Source organism: Rhyacophila brunnea, unplaced genomic scaffold (genome assembly GCF_057557595.1).
Source record: "Rhyacophila brunnea isolate RB1 unplaced genomic scaffold, BYU_Rbru_1.0 scaffold_24, whole genome shotgun sequence".
Taxonomy (NCBI): domain Eukaryota; kingdom Metazoa; phylum Arthropoda; class Insecta; order Trichoptera; family Rhyacophilidae; genus Rhyacophila; species Rhyacophila brunnea.
In genome coordinates this window covers 19,822,661-19,841,242 of record NW_028232904.1, presented here as the reverse complement: position 1 = coordinate 19,841,242, position 18,582 = coordinate 19,822,661, and the positions used below count along the sequence as shown (strand labels likewise).

The 18,582-nt window shown below is 35.5% G+C and overlaps 1 protein-coding gene across 1 annotated transcript; it reads left to right on the top strand.

Moving 5' to 3' along the window:
• The first annotated feature begins 6,400 nt into the window (after positions 1-6,400).
• LOC147069144 (uncharacterized) lies at positions 6,401-17,965 on the top strand. The gene is made up of 4 exons (XM_085951609.1): positions 6,401-6,744; positions 9,359-9,489; positions 12,001-12,153; positions 17,124-17,965. Exons 1-4 carry the CDS (start codon positions 6,401-6,403, stop codon positions 17,297-17,299), a joined length of 804 nt encoding a protein of 267 aa, XP_085807735.1. The 3' UTR covers positions 17,300-17,965.
• The last annotated feature ends 617 nt before the right edge of the window (positions 17,966-18,582 follow it).

The window sequence follows — 18,582 nt, the reverse complement described above, 5'->3', positions numbered from 1 at the left end:
TTAGGGATAATAATGCAGATCGTGTAAAAATTGTGGACACCGCTGGTATAAACGTTATAATCACATTATTGAGGTTGATAAAATAGTAAATAAGTTAATTGAAATAAAAAAAGAATACAAAAAAGTCAGTAAGCGGTCTGGCACCGCATTGAATGCAATATTACAATTATTTAATCTAATTTAAAAAAAGAAAATGTGGAAAATTGTGATTTTGATAACTACTTTTATGGCTTACGATGTCGCATGTAACCGAAACCTCTGTAAGTAATTCTTATTAAGTATTATTTAAAAAGTTTTTTAAAACTTAAGAATCTTCATTCCGAATAAAATATTTATTGATTCTAATATTCATTGTTAGCATCTCATTCACTCTCAATTCACTACTGGATGAACGCATCTTATTGGTAATAGCCAACTGAAGAGAATAATTTGATTATTTATTTATTAAAAAACACAACAAATTGCGGAAATAACAAATCATAATTTAGGACGATTACGATTTGTGATTTACATTGTAACAGCAGTTGAGTCGCCTAGAGCAGTGGTCCCCAATCTTTTTATCGCCGCGGACCGGTCAACGTTTGATAATTTTACCGCGGCCCGCTGACGGGGGGACGTTGATTGTTTAAATTTTAAATTGTTTTGATTTAATAATTTTAATTTAATTGTATTTAAACATGCCTTCAAAATAAAATACAGTTACACCAAAAAATGAATATAAAGTGATTTAACATTTTAACTCACTAGAACGCTAAATCAATGAGAACCCTGAGCTTGTTTCTTTGCAACGAGACGGTTCCATCTGAGGGTAATAGGAGACAATGTCACCCGAAGTGTGTTGCTTATATCCAGTTTATTCCGTTGTTTTGTTTTGGTTGCTGTCATTGCAGAAAACCCCGCTTCACAGAGATAGGATGTCGGAAATGACAATAGGGATTTAATTGCTGTGGTGACAATCTCCGGTTAACCTCTCGTCCATGGAAAGTCGCACAAACCCGAGAGAAATACACCACAGTAAATAAAATGGAAATAATTGAATGTTCCTTGGGCGGCCCGGTACCATTTGATCCACAGACCGGTACCGGTCCGCGGACCGGGGATGGGGTCCACTGGAGTAGTTATACCTCACATTTTTCAATTTTGTCATTTTTTAGTTAAATATACCAAGTAAAGGCATTAATCCAGATAAAGAAAAATAGTCGACTATCAAAAGTCACATTAAACCATGTGAAAATCGTTGACAATGTTGACGTTTGGTGTCATAACTTTTCAATGAATAATGTGAGTTCTGTCATCAAGGCCTTTCTAACCAATCAGAGAGCTCTATTTATCGTAGTATGCTGTGGGTCTGCAGACTTAGGAGTATTATATATATTTTTTTGAAAAATTCTGTAAATCGACTCACTCACTCATTAACACTAAAGGGAGTTCAATACTCTTCTTCTAATTACAAAAAAACAGTGATCTGGTGGTTTTTTGCGATTATCTCAAAACTCGATTTTTGGAATATGTGAGTTATGACTCTGGGCAACTCATTTGGTTCTTATCAAACAGATTAAATAAAAATACATACTTACTTGTCTAATATAATATAACAAATATTACCCTCACAAGAGAGAAGAAAACAAATAATACAAAACATAAACAATGTTATACTTACAATAAAATAAAATTTCAAACAAAAAAAAACATCACATCACTGAATATGTCTATTTTTTTGGGGAGCGCATTTACTAGTCTTGCACACCTAACTAATCATGCCTGATAAGATTTACATGAGGAAACGGTCCTGACCCGGAATAGGTTACCATCTTAGACTATAGATACATCTAGACGCCACCCATTGTATTGCCAAATGAAGCTGCGGGCCGTACGTTTAGTTTGTGGGCAAGCGAACGCATTCGTATACAAATATTTGCGACCATAGACCATTTCGCTAGTGCTCGCCCAAAGTGCCCGCACTCGAAGCTCAGAATTAAAATATAATTTTCTATTTTTTTACGTTATATAGTATTTTTAAGCGATCAAAATGCAACCATTAGGTAAAGATATCCATAATTTAAGTAATTTTAAAGAAACACTAGGTCACTTGATATTAAAATATATAATAATATAAAAATAAACTATCACGAAAATGTATCATCTTACATATGAAACGTAATACCATCTTCTTGCTTGTCAGTACGGCTACCACATTTTAATACAGGACACACAACCATCTTTTCTAACTAATTAACTGAAAATATTTACCAATAACTTTATATTATTTAACATAAAAATAGCAATTTTAGCAACACGCGCTCGCAGGTTATCGACACTTAGCTATGCAACAAACTAAGATTTATTGGCGACACCATAGCAAACCATCTCACACATCTGTAAATCTTTTATCTTACTCTAGCGCGTGTCGCAGAGATTATAAGGGTGCCGAATACTTTCTCACTCGTTTTCGCACTTATGCATCGTTTTTGTTCTGGCCTTGGTTACCATCCCCTGAGATAGCAGGGAAAAAGGTTCAAGAGCTGAAAGTGACCTACGAGATTCAAGAGTGGAGCATGCCGTGTATAAAAGAATTGTTTTCCGAACTATCGAAAGATATAAATGCAACAGCAATAACCAGCTAAATAAGAATACGATGACCACAATATAATTTTGACTTCAAACCCAAATTGATGCCACCATGTTCCTATTTTTTGCCATTGACTAAGTGCCATAAGACTATTAATATTGTCCACAGCACTGCTGAAATCGTCATGCCTAAGAGATGATCCCGAGCTTGCAGTTTGCATAAAAAGAACAATGATGAAATGGAAACCTTATTTGGCTGAAGGTCTGTTATAATTATATTATTCTAATTATTTCGAACCTGGAACAACCCATGTCACTATAGGCCGACGCTTAAGCTGCACGGCCATCTTGAGTGGCAAAGTACACATATTGTTTTTCAATTTGTGTATGAGTCAGAGTATGGACCTAATATGTTGAGCAAGTGGCTGACATCCATTTCTCGTAAAAACAAAATCTGTTAATACAAACCACCACTCTGTGGACGCCCATATGATTTTATTAGGATCGGACATGGTCGAAGGAAAAAGAAGAATTCAAATTATTAATCGTATTAATTCTCTTCCTTTATCCATTTTTGTGAGTTATCTTTCATTAGCAGGAATTATCTGAAAGTATTAACGGTTCCATGACAAAACAGAACAGTGACAAACAGAACAACGATACATATAACTATGACCTTTCAGGAAAAAATAAATTTAATATTGAAATAAAATTGTCCTATATCTATTATGTTGATAGATTTTTAATAACACAGCTTTTCAATACGCCATAATAAATCAAATTATATACCTAATTTCTGCATTCCTAATCGCTAGAAAGCCTCAAATAAACGGGAGTTTGCCGGCAAGCTTAGGATATCTCATCTTAATTAATATAATATGTTCAAAATGATTGGGTGACTAGGTACAACGAAATAATGACCTAACCTAAATAGATTCCACAAAAATTACTGTTTTATTTTTCCCCTGGCTGTTCTGTTTTGTCATGTTCTGTTTTGTCACTGTTCTGTTTTGTCACGTTCTGTTTTGTCACTGTTCTGTTTTTTCATGTTCTGTTTTGTCACTGTTCTGTTTTGTCACTGTTCTGTTTTTTCACTGTTCTGTTTTGTCATGTTCTGTTTTGTCCGGTTACCATATCGAATAATTGAGGGTGATAAAACACATCCTCGATGGACTCTCTTTTCGTTTCGGAAACTTTCAGAAAATACGTTCATTTATATAGGTGTCAAATTAATACACTAAAAGATCGTAAAAAATATTATTAATATTACGTAAATAAGTAAGTAGAAGATCTATTATTGTAAATGTTGAATATTTAAAATATCTTGCTTTTACGTAAAAACCCACTATTAATAATTAATATAATCAAAAAAACTCATTAAAATGTCTCTGTATGTAAGCAATAATATTCGGTAAAGTATTGGAAACTTTATAAACATAACTGATAAAATATTAATTAAAAAATAAATAAAAAATGTTATCGTATGATTTATAAGTGGGTAAAGAATAAAGACTATTAATTTCGTAATATACTTATATATTGCAGATGGCAGACGGTAGTACTTGTTCGTGATTATGGAGGATGCGAGAATTTATTTACTGTTTCAAATAACTATAAGGGTATAATCGATGCAATATAATAAATATAACGGCAGTTCGGTGCGATGTGTCTTTAACGGAAACTTGTAATCGAGTGAGATGTCCAATCAATTCTGACTCGCTATTTATTGGCCGGCGCACTTGGGATTCTTTTCTTTCTTTCGACAATGTCCGATCCTAATAGGATTATATGGGCCTCCACAGAGTAGAGGTTTGTATTGACAGATTTTGTTTTTTACGAGAAATGGATGTCAGCCACTTGCTCAATCTATTAGGTCCATACCCTGACACCCACAAATTGAAAAACAATATGTGTACTTGCCAGACCCAGGATTCGAACCTGGGACCCACGGCGTTATAGTCCAACGCTTAAGCCGCGCGGCCACCGTGGGCATTAATAATATGTTGAAATTATTATGAAATCATATTATGAAATGTTATGAAATTGCAGATACCCTATCTCATAACATTACGAAATCATATTAGGTATATAGATGTGCTGACTGCTTGTACGTGAATAATAAATAACATAAAAATTGAGATATTGGTTACAGGAAACCGATTACAGCCACACTTATAATTTTTTCAAATTCTTTTCGGTAGAAGTTTCCAATTTATATCAACTAAGACCCGTCCCTCGAAAATATCACTTACATTTTTTGCAAAAGTTCTGATACATGTATATATTATTATATTCTCAGTATAATTTATTATTTTTAAGATTGACCATATATATCAGTGTTGCCATCTTTTTGTCACCGAATTATGGTACCTACGCGGTTCAAGAAATTATAGTATTTCGGCAAAAATTATAGTACACGCTGAAAATATATAGGCTTTTTGTTTGCCACCAAAAAAAAAATACCAGAGAATTTGAGAACTTCCAAGACTACTTTTTTGTTTAGGTGCCTCTATCGACCAAAAAAGCTTACAGGTGAATTCAAGAAATTCCATTTAAAACCAAAATTAAGGGTTTTTTATACCTTTTTCGAATTTTTTCCCAAGTTCGTGAATTTTTCTTATATTGCAAAATTAGAGTACGTAAGTATTGTCACCAGACATAAAAAAGGCCCTGATGCCCGACAGTTCCAAATTCCAAATCAACGATTTAACTTTAATATCAAAACACCTCCCCAACTAAAAGGTTGCACAGCCCTGCAGTACAAACGAAACGTTTCAAACATTTTTGTTACGAACACATTTTTTACACAAAGTCCCTTTCAAGTGTAGACTGCAGGTACCTGCATCCAACCTTAAATACGGCGGACGGACGTAAAGTCCCGTTGTTCGGCCAAGCAGCTTCCCTTCACCCCACAGCCGTGGCGGTCCACCCCCGCGTCTCCTTACCTACCAACAGGCTTTTTGAAAAAAAAGTTTTTTAGTTCGCAATTAACCCCTAAATAAACCGGACGCGGAAAAATCGCTCCTCGACGGACGCGTCGCTCCTGCGGGAAGCGGCGTGGTCGCCAGGACAAGCCGGACGACATGTTACCCTAAATTGATATCAGTGCGCCCCTTTTGCCGATAACGTATTAATATTGATTCCCATAATTATCCCAGAACGCGCACCGCGTCCCCGATAAAGTGCCCCGGCGCCGATCGCGCCATTGTGTGAACAAATAATACAAAGTGAATGTGCGACAGCTAAATCTAAGACTCCTTTAAGTGCAATTAATAATGTAACCTAACCTGTCTGGAACTTAATGTAATTAAATGTCCCTGCGCAGGGAAATTGTCAAATCAAAAATATGTGTTTTATATAATTAAACCCCGCGATGTCACGCATCTCCCAATCAAAATAATACTGAAGAAGATTCAACCACCGACATACAAGTGAGTGTCTCCCACCCATTCTTCCCGGTATTATACTGTCGCCCATGCGTGAGGCGAACGAAGTCAATGCGACTTCGGGAACCACGGCCCTGAGAAACTCAAGTGTGTGACATCAAACCTATAGTTTTGTGAATTTTATAAATAAAAATAAATTCTCTGGCGCCCTATTAAAAAAAACCCTAAACAAAAATATATTTCGCCCACGCTACCGTTAAAACAAAATGAAAATTACGAGACAAACCCAGTAACAACAAATTCGCGCGTAAACCAAACAAGATAAAAATCAAAACCAGGGGCGTTCAACCTAATACACAGTGTTTTAAAAAAAAATATTGCGAGCCGCCAAAAATTAAAACGACGTTAATGTCCATGATAAGAAATCAGTGCAATGAAACCCGAAAATGCCACGAACGTGGGTTCTCACAGAACGACCGTTCCTACGATGCTGCAGCCACCCCCCCCGTCTACTGGCAGCTGCCGGGGACCACCGACACCGGAGGTCCGGGAAAAGTCCAGGGTATGACCTGCCTGTCAAGGTCGCCCCCCTCTGCCCGACGACCCCTAGCACGAGAACTCAGCCCTGTCTTCGCATCCCCGCGTCAATCTTGCGACGGAGTCGCCGCACCCCAGCACACGTCCAAATTGCACCTCCCGCCGAACGACACCTGATCTCCGCAACCCCCCGCCTACCCCTGAAAAGGCGACCCAGCCCCGACCACTGCAGCAGTCCGAAGAAGCCGATCATGTGACGACACCCTACCGAAACCGGCTACCCCTCCAGAATCGTTGGCACTTGCCGAGAAAAATCTCGCAAGACGAAATGGCGTCTCCGACGGCACGAGACTCATAACCCGTTGAGCATCCCGCTCGCGGGTCGAAAAAACGTGCCCCATGAAAACCCTATCAATGTGTTACCAACGCGAACCATTCGAAACCCCCGCGATTTATTAGTGAAATTTTCTTTGTTTTATCAATACACGCCCCATTTACTTTACGTGATCGCTGATATGAAATTCGAAACAAATTGCAGTATGGAGGTTTGTCACCAGACATAAAAAAGGCCCTGATGCCCGACAGTTCCAAATTCCAAATCAACGATTTAACTTTAATATCAAAACACCTCCCCAACTAAAAGGTTGCACAGCCCTGCAGTACAAACGAAACGTTTCAAACATTTTTGTTACGAACACATTTTTTACACAAAGTCCCTTTCAAGTGTAGACTGCAGGTACCTGCATCCAACCTTAAATACGGCGGACGGACGTAAAGTCCCGTTGTTCGGCCAAGCAGCTTCCCTTCACCCCACAGCCGTGGCGGTCCACCCCCGCGTCTCCTTACCTACCAACAGGCTTTTTGAAAAAAAAGTTTTTTAGTTCGCAATTAACCCCTAAATAAACCGGACGCGGAAAAATCGTTCCTCGACGGACGCGTCGCTCCTGCGGGAAGCGGCGTGGTCGCCAGGACAAGCCGGACGACATGTTACCCTAAATTGATATCAGTGCGCCCCTTTTGCCGATAACGTATTAATATTGATTCCCATAATTATCCCAGAACGCGCACCGCGTCCCCGATAAAGTGCCCCGGCGCCGATCGCGCCATTGTGTGAACAAATAATACAAAGTGAATGTGCGACAGCTAAATCTAAGACTCCTTTAAGTGCAATTAATAATGTAACCTAACCTGTCTGGAACTTAATGTAATTAAATGTCCCTGCGCAGGGAAATTGTCAAATCAAAAATATGTGTTTTATATAATTAAACCCCGCGATGTCACGCATCTCCCAATCAAAATAATACTGAAGAAGATTCAACCACCGACATACAAGTGAGTGTCTCCCACCCATTCTTCCCGGTATTAGTATATACTTTGCGACTTTTTCTGGTATTCAAAATTATATTATTTTGGGCATACTATACCATTTTTATATCGTACATAGTACGCAGACGAAATTTACAGTACAAATACTATAGTTATAGTACGATTGGCAACACTGACTATATATATACTTTTCTTATATTAATATTTTAATATAACAGTTCATGTTATTTATCAAAATAAATAACATCTCACCAATTTACTGACCAAAATAAAAAAATAATAATTGATTCACTGATTACTATAAGATACTCGTACTTAAGTCCAAAAAAGCATATTACGAGGTAATCGAAGAAAATTGTTTATTTCACAAAAAAAAATGTAAAAAATATTTAAAAAATATGAGCTAATACTATAAATGAAACACATTAGATTGTATAAAACATCTTTATTTAAAAAAAAATCAACCAGAAAAAATCGTCTAAAAATGCTGGACATAGAATGTTTTAATTATCAAGCAAAACATATTATACTAAAATAATAATATTAATTTTACCTACATATATTGAAAACTATTTTCTTACAACGTTTTTCTTAGGTCGTATTCTTATTTGTCCGGTGGTTCTTTGTCCGGTACAAATCTTGCAATCGATTTTTAACTTTAAGAATATATCAGAACACGATGCCAATGCATTTTTTAACACGTTTAGCCATCTTGAAGTAGAATTGAATTCATTTTCAGTTAATTTTGTTTTCTATGAAAAGTTATTTCGACACCATTATTGGTTGTTAGGGGTCTGGGGTCCTATCAACTAAATTATTAATATATACTTACGTTACTATGGAAATCAATATGACATGTCAAGTACGAATTTTTTGAATCGTTTAAGCTAGTGAAGTCACGTTTATAAATGATTCAACAGAAAATTTAAAAACGTTTTATATAAAAAGTTATTTTTATCTTGTAATTATTTATTATCATTTTTAATAAATTTGGTTACAAATTTAATCTAAGACTTTGATTTCGTGTCTTTCTTCACTGTCTGTCGTTTTCCAGTTGATTATATCATTGTAAAAACCAAGTGCTGTTGGATCAATATATTTTATCAAGCTTTTTATATCATACATTGTTTTCTTGTTTATTGGTACACAACCTTGAGGATAGGCCTTAGAAGTAGGCATTGTTACTGGAATTCTGCCATCTCGCAAACAAAATGTATATTCTACAGGACTTCCAATGAATGGCCGAGTCCAGGACTTATGTTGTTTTAAAAGTAAACAGCTTTTTTTGGCTTGATTCTATACCAAAGATATGTTTGGCTGAAGTTGTTTTAATGTAAAATGGCAGATATTTATTTTATTGAAAATATTTTTTTAGAATTTAATCCTAAATTTTAATATTTACTTATAAGTGATTCAATTGTTGGGCGCCAATGTTATGTATATAATTTTGTAATTGTAATTTATGATGTCACAATTACAAAATAAAGAATCTAAAATAAAAGTAAAAGTACAAAATTCTATTTGATTAAATTATTTTCCAGCGTAAGTGTCGAGGATGGGCTTTTACACTACGAAGCTTTCTTCCCTAGTATTTATGTTGATGGACATTATAGCACCCACGTTTACTACTACATCCCAATTACAGGATCTGGTCGAGTTACAGCAAATTACTGTGAGTATAACGTCGATCCCTTTTAATCTTGAGCTCATCCAGCACTTTAACTATTCCAGTCCTGTCTCTTTTCTAGCTTTCGAGATAAACCGGAATCTTCATTTTTTTATCACTGTTCTTTCTATGCATCAGTGGCGTCTCAATTGGCTATTATTTATATTGGTTTTTCCACTAGAACTAATTTCGCCTTTATGACTCTTCTATCATAGCTAATGTAAGTATCGTTCTCACAAACCCTTGAGATGAGCGATTTTGTTGTGAATACATAGTCGAGTGGATTAGGGATTACAGTCCTGGGATCTCGAGCTATTTTAGATACCTATGAATCCCGGGATTGATAAACATAATCCCGATACTTTCGGGATTGATTTTTTTTATCAATTTTTATGGAAAATGAAATAAAAACGAAAATTTAACAGAAAAAATACTTTTAATAACAAATAACTACATTAGAAATAAACTTTTGAATGAAGTTTGATTTGTATCCATGTGTAAGTTGCCGATTCATTTTATTTTTTCACATAAATTTATAAAAATGAGAAAGATTGGAAAAAACAATGCACTTTTAACAAAGTAATTCCACCATGATCGGCAGTTTCATATTTGGCTGACTAATTAGATTTATGAAGCGGAAAGGCCATAAGTACACCATGATTATTTGCTTTAATATTTTAAATCTCGCTAATCCAAAGCCATGTTAATCCATCCATCTTAAGCCTTTACTATCAGAAACAGCAAACTCATATTATTAAATTCACATTATTATTAATATTACGATATTATTTACTCCATTAAACTTATGTATTTCCAAGATTGAAAGTAGATATACAATATTAACAATAAATGTCTTAAATAGTATAAATTATACTAGATTAATTTTTGACCGATTTTATCAATGTTATTATTTGTAAATATAAAATTTTATATTAACAATGAAAAAAATTGCCAATCCCGGGATTGTCAAATTGTAATCCCGAAATCCCGGGATCAGAATTTTGGCTCGGGATTGGATTCCCTAGAGTGGAGTTGTTACATACATTCTATATTGTTTTTCAACTTAATAAATATGTCAAAGTGTAGTTGGCTATCTATTCATAGCGATGGATTGTCTTTTTTTACACCATGCAATTTGGCAAATAAAAGGCATATCAGTAGTATGAAGACAAATACTCTGGATTTAGTTTGTAATGCGAAATCACGTATAGCTATGGCCCCCACAAGAGGGGGAGCTGACAGGGCTCTAGCCTGGAGGCCCAACTCTACAACTGTCATGTCATCAGTGGCGCACCCAGGATTTAATATTGGGGGGGGCCCAAGGAGGATAATGTAAATTAGTCCCATAGGATCTTTTTCTTCTTCACAGCCTAATTTCTCGTTTATCGGCCTTTTGTCTATTGCACTCAGTGTACCTACACCATGGTCCCCACATCCTGAAACGGGCCCTCAGGATATGATATTTGGCGGGCCCCCTACCTACCGCGAAGATTAAAGGCAGTGTGAAACACTACATTAACGTTTTTCAAATTGTGTTTTAGTTCAAATCAAGGGTACTCATACAGTGAATTATTGGCGATTTTTAATATATTTACTTTAATAATGGAGCTGCTGAGCATCGACACATAATAATCAAAAAATATATTGTACAATTATATAATTGAAAATGTTCATGGCCATAAAGTATAATAGCGCCGCAGGCGACTTTTTTACTATTAAAGCTAATGTATGATGTGTGTTTATCTCACTTATCTGGTCAACCCGACACGCCGGGCCCCCCACAGCCCGGGCCCCCAGGCTAGAGCCCTGTCAGCACTCCCCAGCCATTACCTATACCACTCCGGAATTCGGGTGGACACCGAGAATTTTTTGACAGTTCCATTAGGGATTGGGTTTCTAAAAAAACCTGACATTAGTGTTTCGAAATTTTTGTGTTAGAAATTAAAATCTAAGAAATTTTTCTAAAAAGGGTGCTGGAGAATTACAAATCTTTTTTTTGCCGTGTTTTTATTTGTCTAATCCCAAAAGTATAGTTTATCGGCTTTCAATTTCAATGTTTAAAATCATTCTGATAATTTTGGGGGGTGCCAGGGCCCCTTGCCCCCCCCCCTGGGTGCGCCACTGCATGTCATTGTCTATGGTCATGGTTAGAGCATAGACAGTGGCGAAGCGGAAATACAAAAAAAAACTGACAGTTTTCTAGAGACCTCGTTCCTGTGTAGAGGTCATGGCCCCCAGGGGGTGTTACAATTAATGTCTTAAATAGTATAAATTATACTAGATTTATTTTTGACCGATTTTATCAATGTTATTTGTAAATATAAAAATGTTATATTAACAATGGAAAAAAAATGCTAGGATCCCGGGATTGTCAAATTGTAATCCCGAAATCCCGGGATCAGAATTTTGGCTCGGGATTGGATTCCCTTGTACCGTCACGTACATTAATAAGAAGTCCCATTGAAATTGTTATGACTTTCATTCAATTTTAATTTAAATTTTCATTTATGATTTTAGCAAATTGCGTCGCAAATGTTAATATAGAATGGGATATTGTGACGAGAAGGAAGAAGGAGTATATACGGGTGACAAAAGTGGGTGGAAGTATTGCAGTCGGCACGGCAGCTAACGTATTCCTGGAGAACTTCATTAGTACAGACCCAGGATTGAGTAAGTCTATTATTAAGGGCGATGCTTATACCAGCAGAATACCAGCAGACGCACCAAGCGGAAAAATGCGAAGCTTGCAATTTGAGACATTTTTTTGATAATTTATTATTTCAACTATATTATATATATAAAAAAATAGTATAAATAAAAAGGATTTAAAGTTATAAACTCCAACTTATTGGATTGTCTGATCGATTTTTGAAGCTATTCGGGAGTTATTTTAGGAACCGTCAACAATACGTATCGTACGGCCTTTATCAGTCACAGACCTTTTACACATTTTCTGGTGTCCCTCAGGGCTCAAACTTAGGGCCGTTGCTGTTCACGATTTTTATAAATGACATAGCATTGGTAATAAAAAATGCTATGTTTTTGTTGTTCGCTGATGACTTGAAACTCTTTTTGGAAGTTGTCACCTTGGACGATTGTCGTCAGCTCCAACTAGATATAGATAATATATTAGATTGGGGCAGGCGTAACAAACTAGAATTCAATATTGATAAATGCAATCTTTTGTCGTTTACCAGAGCCTAAAAGTGTTGTTTTCCCAATACTCGATGCATGGCAGAGTTCTGTCACGAATATCATCTGTAAGGGATCTTGGCAATACGTTTGAGAGTAAACTGACATTTATTAGCCATATAGTTACCATTTGTAACAAGGCGCTTAAAATGTTGGGCTTCGTCATGCGTACTTCCCGGGTCTTTTCGGATGTTACGGTATTAAAATTTTTATTTAATTCTTTAGTTCGAAGCAGACTTGAGAGTGGGTCTATTGTTTGGGCACCGCATCAGTTGAAGTATGGCCTTATGGTGTAGAGGGTTCAGAAGAAATTCTTGAGACTCCTTTATTTGAGGTTGTACGGATACTATCCGTGGCTTTATCCAACTGACTTTCTCTTAGGCATGCTTACATACTGCAGTTTGCAATTTAGAAGAAATCTTTATTTAGCTATGTATTTTTTTCGACTTATACGAGGTATAAATGAGAACTCTGCCATTCTGGGCAGTGTTGACCTGTGTGTCCCTGATAACTATCTTAGAAATAGAGAACATCAGTTGTTTATTCTCCCAAGGTGCAGAACCAACCTGCCACTGGTAATGCCAATTGGGAGGGCGATAACTATGTTCAACGAAATTGCTTCGGGTGTTGATATATTCCACCTACGTGAGGATGAGTATAGGTGGACGTTATTTTATAAATTTTTAAAATAGGGTCTGCTTAACTCATCCGGTGTATTTCCATGTACCTATATAATTAATATTTTTGTATGTACATATTTGTTTAATAACATATTATCTATCTCTTTTTTATGTCATGTTGTGAACGTCTTAAACTTATAATTTGTAATGTCCACAATATGTAAAAATAAATAAATTGAAAATTGAAATTTATATTTTTTATAAAAATCGATGTTTTTTAAAATAAATATAAAAAATATTAAAACGATGAATTAGTCAAAAATCTATACGGTAAAAAATTTAATACTTAATAAACTAAATTTTAATAATAAATATGACCATAAAATATAATATAATTATAACGTAATTCGTGACATAAATATGTAACAAATTCACATTTTTTTACAATTATAAGTTTATCTTTGACTTAAAAAAATAATCTTTTTAATGTTTTCAGATACATATTTATTAATTAATACAGTTGAAATTGTAAATTATCGAAAAATGTCTCAAATTACAAGCTTCGTATTTTTCCGCTAGGTGCGTCTGCTGGTATAAGGATCCCCCTTAAGTAAGGTTTTGTATCTTTAAATAATCCACGCGTTAAATCCTTGAACTCAGCAACGCTTAAGTTGTGATTATATTGAGATGCAAGTTGCGTACTGTCACGCTGTCACGGCGACAAATATAGTCTATGGTTTCGTCATTTTGCAGAATATTATGAGCGATCACCACCTCTGTAAATTCAATTATGGAGAGTGCCAACTCTACCGTATTAGTATTTTGAATTATTATTCATTATTCATGCAAATTTTAATTAATTTTAACAGTTTATACGTGTTCGTATGCTAAAATTACTTGCAATATTATATCCATAGATAATATTTTGAACAGAACTTAACCTCCAGATCATAGATAATAGACAACATTCTTATAGAAAATACATAGTCCCAACCGCTAAAAACAAAAAACACGTGATTTTGACATGAATCGAAACCGTGTAGGCATATAGAAAATTATAAAAAACGTTTATTGAGTCATGCAGGTAACGATGCAGAGTAGTACAACGTGAGATGATCTCATTGTTGTTCTGGTGATTTCGGCAGATTTTGCTAACTGACAATGTTCGTTTAAAGGTTCAAAATGTGTTCAGTCTAACATTTTTAACACAAAGAAAAACGACATTGCACATTTTTCCTCCATAGGCGGCAGCTTTCTGTGACGTCACGTTCACCATAATATATTTCGCGCTTAACTGTGCACTTGGGCAACTGCACGCCAGGATAACATTCCCCACCGCTATAACGTTCTCAACCTCAGGAGTATGACGTACGTCGTGACAAAAGTTCTCAACCTTTAAGACCTGTCCTTCACGTTCATGATATCGACATTTTGTACCCCAACATCCACGACCAATTGTATAAGCGCCTAATTGTAGATTTAAAAAGTATGTGCTTATGCGAACATACGATATTTGAATTAAAAGAATTTTGTAGAATGTGCTAATAAAGGATTAGAAGGACTTTAACGATGAAAATACATTTTTTTCAGACGTCAACCGTAATATAGTGAAACTTACTCAGTCTGCAAGAAAATGTCGATTTTAAACAAGACATATTATTGATATATCTATGAATTTATCAAATGGTAGACAATTCGAGAGTGTAAAATCGAAGTGAAAATGTTAAAAAATCAACAAAGTGGAGTTTAAATAAGTTTTTTCTCAGAGAATTTTGAGTAATTAGATATATAGCGATTAGGTAAAGTTTATAAGATAATATTATAAAAACAAATATTATAAAATAGTCACCATTTTTCCGCTAGCTTCTGAGTACTTACTCGCAGTATTCAATTGGGGAGCCATAAGCAATGGGCCGATTGAGTCGGTGCACACTTGATACTGTTATATTTTATACACAATTCAATTGACCCACTGGCAAGTTAATGAAATGATTATGTCGCCGATCATCATATTTGATCGTTGTGTTGTTATGAGTTGCATCCCTTGCATCCCAATTCTCAATATGTAAAATTGACGTACCTTGTCTCTTTCTCAAAGTTGGCACGGTCAAGAGAGTGGCTGTCTAAAGATATCACCTTTTGACAGTTCAGACGGTTAGCTTTTTTACATAATTAACTGCCAGAATACGTAAAGTGATAAATGTGATATATTTATTTCAATTAGGTCTTTTTTAATGTTAAGTGATATGTTAGAATAGGCATGCTGAGCTAGTAATCAATAATAATTCTTTGTATGTGACAGTTTTTAAAGCTTCTTGGAACTGATAATTAAAATTTCCCTTGAAAGCTCACATTTGATAGCTATTTTAGCTTTCTATGTCTTGATTGCTGATTGGCCGCTTGGTCAGTAGTTCTCACGTGAAATTAAACTGTGGCCGCACAATTGAAGTTGACAGTTCTATGGAAACGTCTGGTAGCCGCACCAAATTTCACTTTTGTTGAATTTTATTTACTAAAAAAATGGATCAATTCATTATAGACAAGTCCATTTAATAAAAGACACTTGAACATGTTTGTACATATCTATTTATTTAAAAATAATGCGAATGAAACGTTTTTCCAATGCGGGCCGCATGGCTACTTCTAAGTTTACATCTGTCAACTGGCTTCGATATTTGTTTTTTATGAAGTGTATTACACTGAATGATCTTTCGCAGTATACAGTAGTAGGAAAAATCGACATTATTAATAAAGCAATTATTGCCAATTCTTTAAATTGACTTGATTCTTGGTCAATGTATAACTTCGACCATAATTTTTTCAACCGTGGTTTTATTAAAATGGTTTTTAAGTTCTTGGTCATGACTCATTTCCAATATTGCATATTTAATGTTAGCCCAGTTAATTAAATTAAATACTGAATATGATGTTGTTGGCCGCAAGAGATGGAAAACTGGTCGATTTTGAAGACTAAGTATACTTACTACCAGTATAAAAAAGTATATGAACTTGTTCCAAAATACTTACCTACTAGTATTTGGAATACTATATAGATCGTTTGGCGTGCGTATGCGACAAAAGTTTCATATTCAACTGAAACTAAAACCAACTCCATATTATTAGTATTTTAAAATACGTATCGGGTCAGGGAAATCAGTCTGTGTATCGGCTTCAATATAATCGCAAAAATACGCTGGGCTCCGCTTGTCGAAAAGTCCCATTTATTATAAAATTTAAAATTTATGAGTTGTTTTTCTATTAGGTTACAATATTTTTGTTAACAAAATGAATAACAGTGATTTTTTTAAATTTTAAACATGTTTTGAGCGGTATATAACAAGCCTAAGCCTGTGCGTCATCTCATCACTGTGCTGCGACACAAAATTTATGACCTACATATCATACATTCGAACGCAATAGACTAATAAATTAAAATATACATATATTCAAGTGCTATTTCGTTCGTGCGCATTTAATGTCAATAGTGTTGAAAGTCTACCAACTTGCGCAGATCAGCGACTCGCGATGATATCATCACAAGTTTTTTGGAATAAGTTTATAGGGCCACAAATACTTAGTATGGGTAGTTTCATCCGGAACTTGAGTACACAAACTGGTGACAATATCTCCAACTCACCTCTAGTGGCCGCAGCAAAATCCTCAGGTGGCCGCACATGAGAACCACTGTCTATACTGATTTTGACTCCTGGCATAAAATATCTGCCATGAACGAAGACCACGATAAGAAAACTGTCACCGATTTATTATGTCGCAGGTCATCATGCCCTATCTTCGTGTTTTTATGGTGTTATGGTGTTAAATTTTCAGGTGGTTTCATCAGCGTGATGATCAACTCGATGATAAGTAGCAGTGTGGGATTCTGGAACCTCGTCAGCAACGACGTGATCAGGGCCGTCGAGAGAAAATATGCGCCCATGATGTTGCAGGCTTTGAACGACGTCGCCAGACACGTGCCTTATGAGAATATTTTATTGGATGTATAGTTTCATCGAAGCGACGACACCAATGAATCGTATTGACCAGAAAAAACACAACCATATATTATTCGCAGAGTTAATTGAATGAAGATTACTATTCTGGTTAATTAATTTTCTTACAGCACTTTTTTTCGGTTTATATATTGACCGCATTTATGAGCTAGCGTGTTTTGTCGATGTTTTCAACTCTAGGGATCGAAACATTGACATTGAAAAAAAAACCTCGAAATGCAATTGATTATAAGGGCAGGGATTGGTATTTTTTTTAGATTTATGGGCTATATTCCAGTGGCGAAGGGTGGAGGTAGGGTGTTAGACTCGTTTCAGATGGGACACCGTTGTCGCGCTCGAAATACTATAGGAGGCATTTGTATTCGAATAAATTTTTAGTGTGCCTTTGTATTATGTTTATGAACGTTCCAGATCTAATGGGTCAACGCGTGTTGGTACACTTTCCCCTCGGCCGCCACATTCTCAAGCCGCCGATACACTTGTTTTTATTACCGCAGCCAGTTTTATGTTCTAATTTATAACGCGAAATTATGCGTTGACTTATTAGCTCTGGGCGTTCATAAACATAATACAAAGGTCCCTTTATTGGGTCTAGGACGATTTGGCACCGGGACAACTGGACGCCACGTAATTCGAAAATAAATAGACGTTAGGTACTTTAAAAAAAAATTAATATTATTATGTATATTTAAATGATTACTTTATGATATAATAGTTGGTGAGAATGTAAATATGCAGACGTAAATAATGATTTAATCATGCATATGTTTAAGTTCTAACGAAAAAAGAGTTTTTTATTTTATATAAAGCCTTAGGCGTGGTAATTATTAATCCCCAATAAAGAATACATTATGTTAAGAGTAAAATGAATAATTAAAACTACTAAGTAGTAGATAGAAACTGATTAAAATACCTCGTATACGTGTCTACGACAGTGCGGCGTCCAATTATCCGGAATCCAGTGGTCCCATTCTCCCTTTTATTCGAATACAAAGGCCTCCTATATTATATCGAGCGCAACACCGGTGTCCCGTCTGAAACGGGCCTTAAGATCCAATATCAATAGTGGACACTAAACTTTGTCAGTTCATTGAACTAATCATACAAAGTGCAGATGGTGCTGGTTAGTTTTTAAAAATCAATTAAACCAAACATTTTTTTAACCCGTGGTCCCTTTTGAGTCTAAAATTATTCTTTCGCCCATCACACATGTACACGGAGAAAAAGTCAATAAAAAATTAAATGAGGAAATGTTGACAATCGTCTCTGCTACTTGT

Excerpts from the sequence above, each read along its gene's own strand:
- LOC147069144 (XM_085951609.1), top strand. The coding sequence starts at position 6,401 with ATGCCACGAACGTGGGTTCTCACAGAACGACCGTTCCTACGATGCTGC. Across the intron at positions 6,745-9,358 it reads AGTCCGAAGAAGCCGATCAT|CGTAAGTGTCGAGGATGGGC; the intron begins GTGACGACACCC and ends ATTATTTTCCAG. Across the intron at positions 9,490-12,000 it reads TCGAGTTACAGCAAATTACT|CAAATTGCGTCGCAAATGTT; the intron begins GTGAGTATAACG and ends TTATGATTTTAG.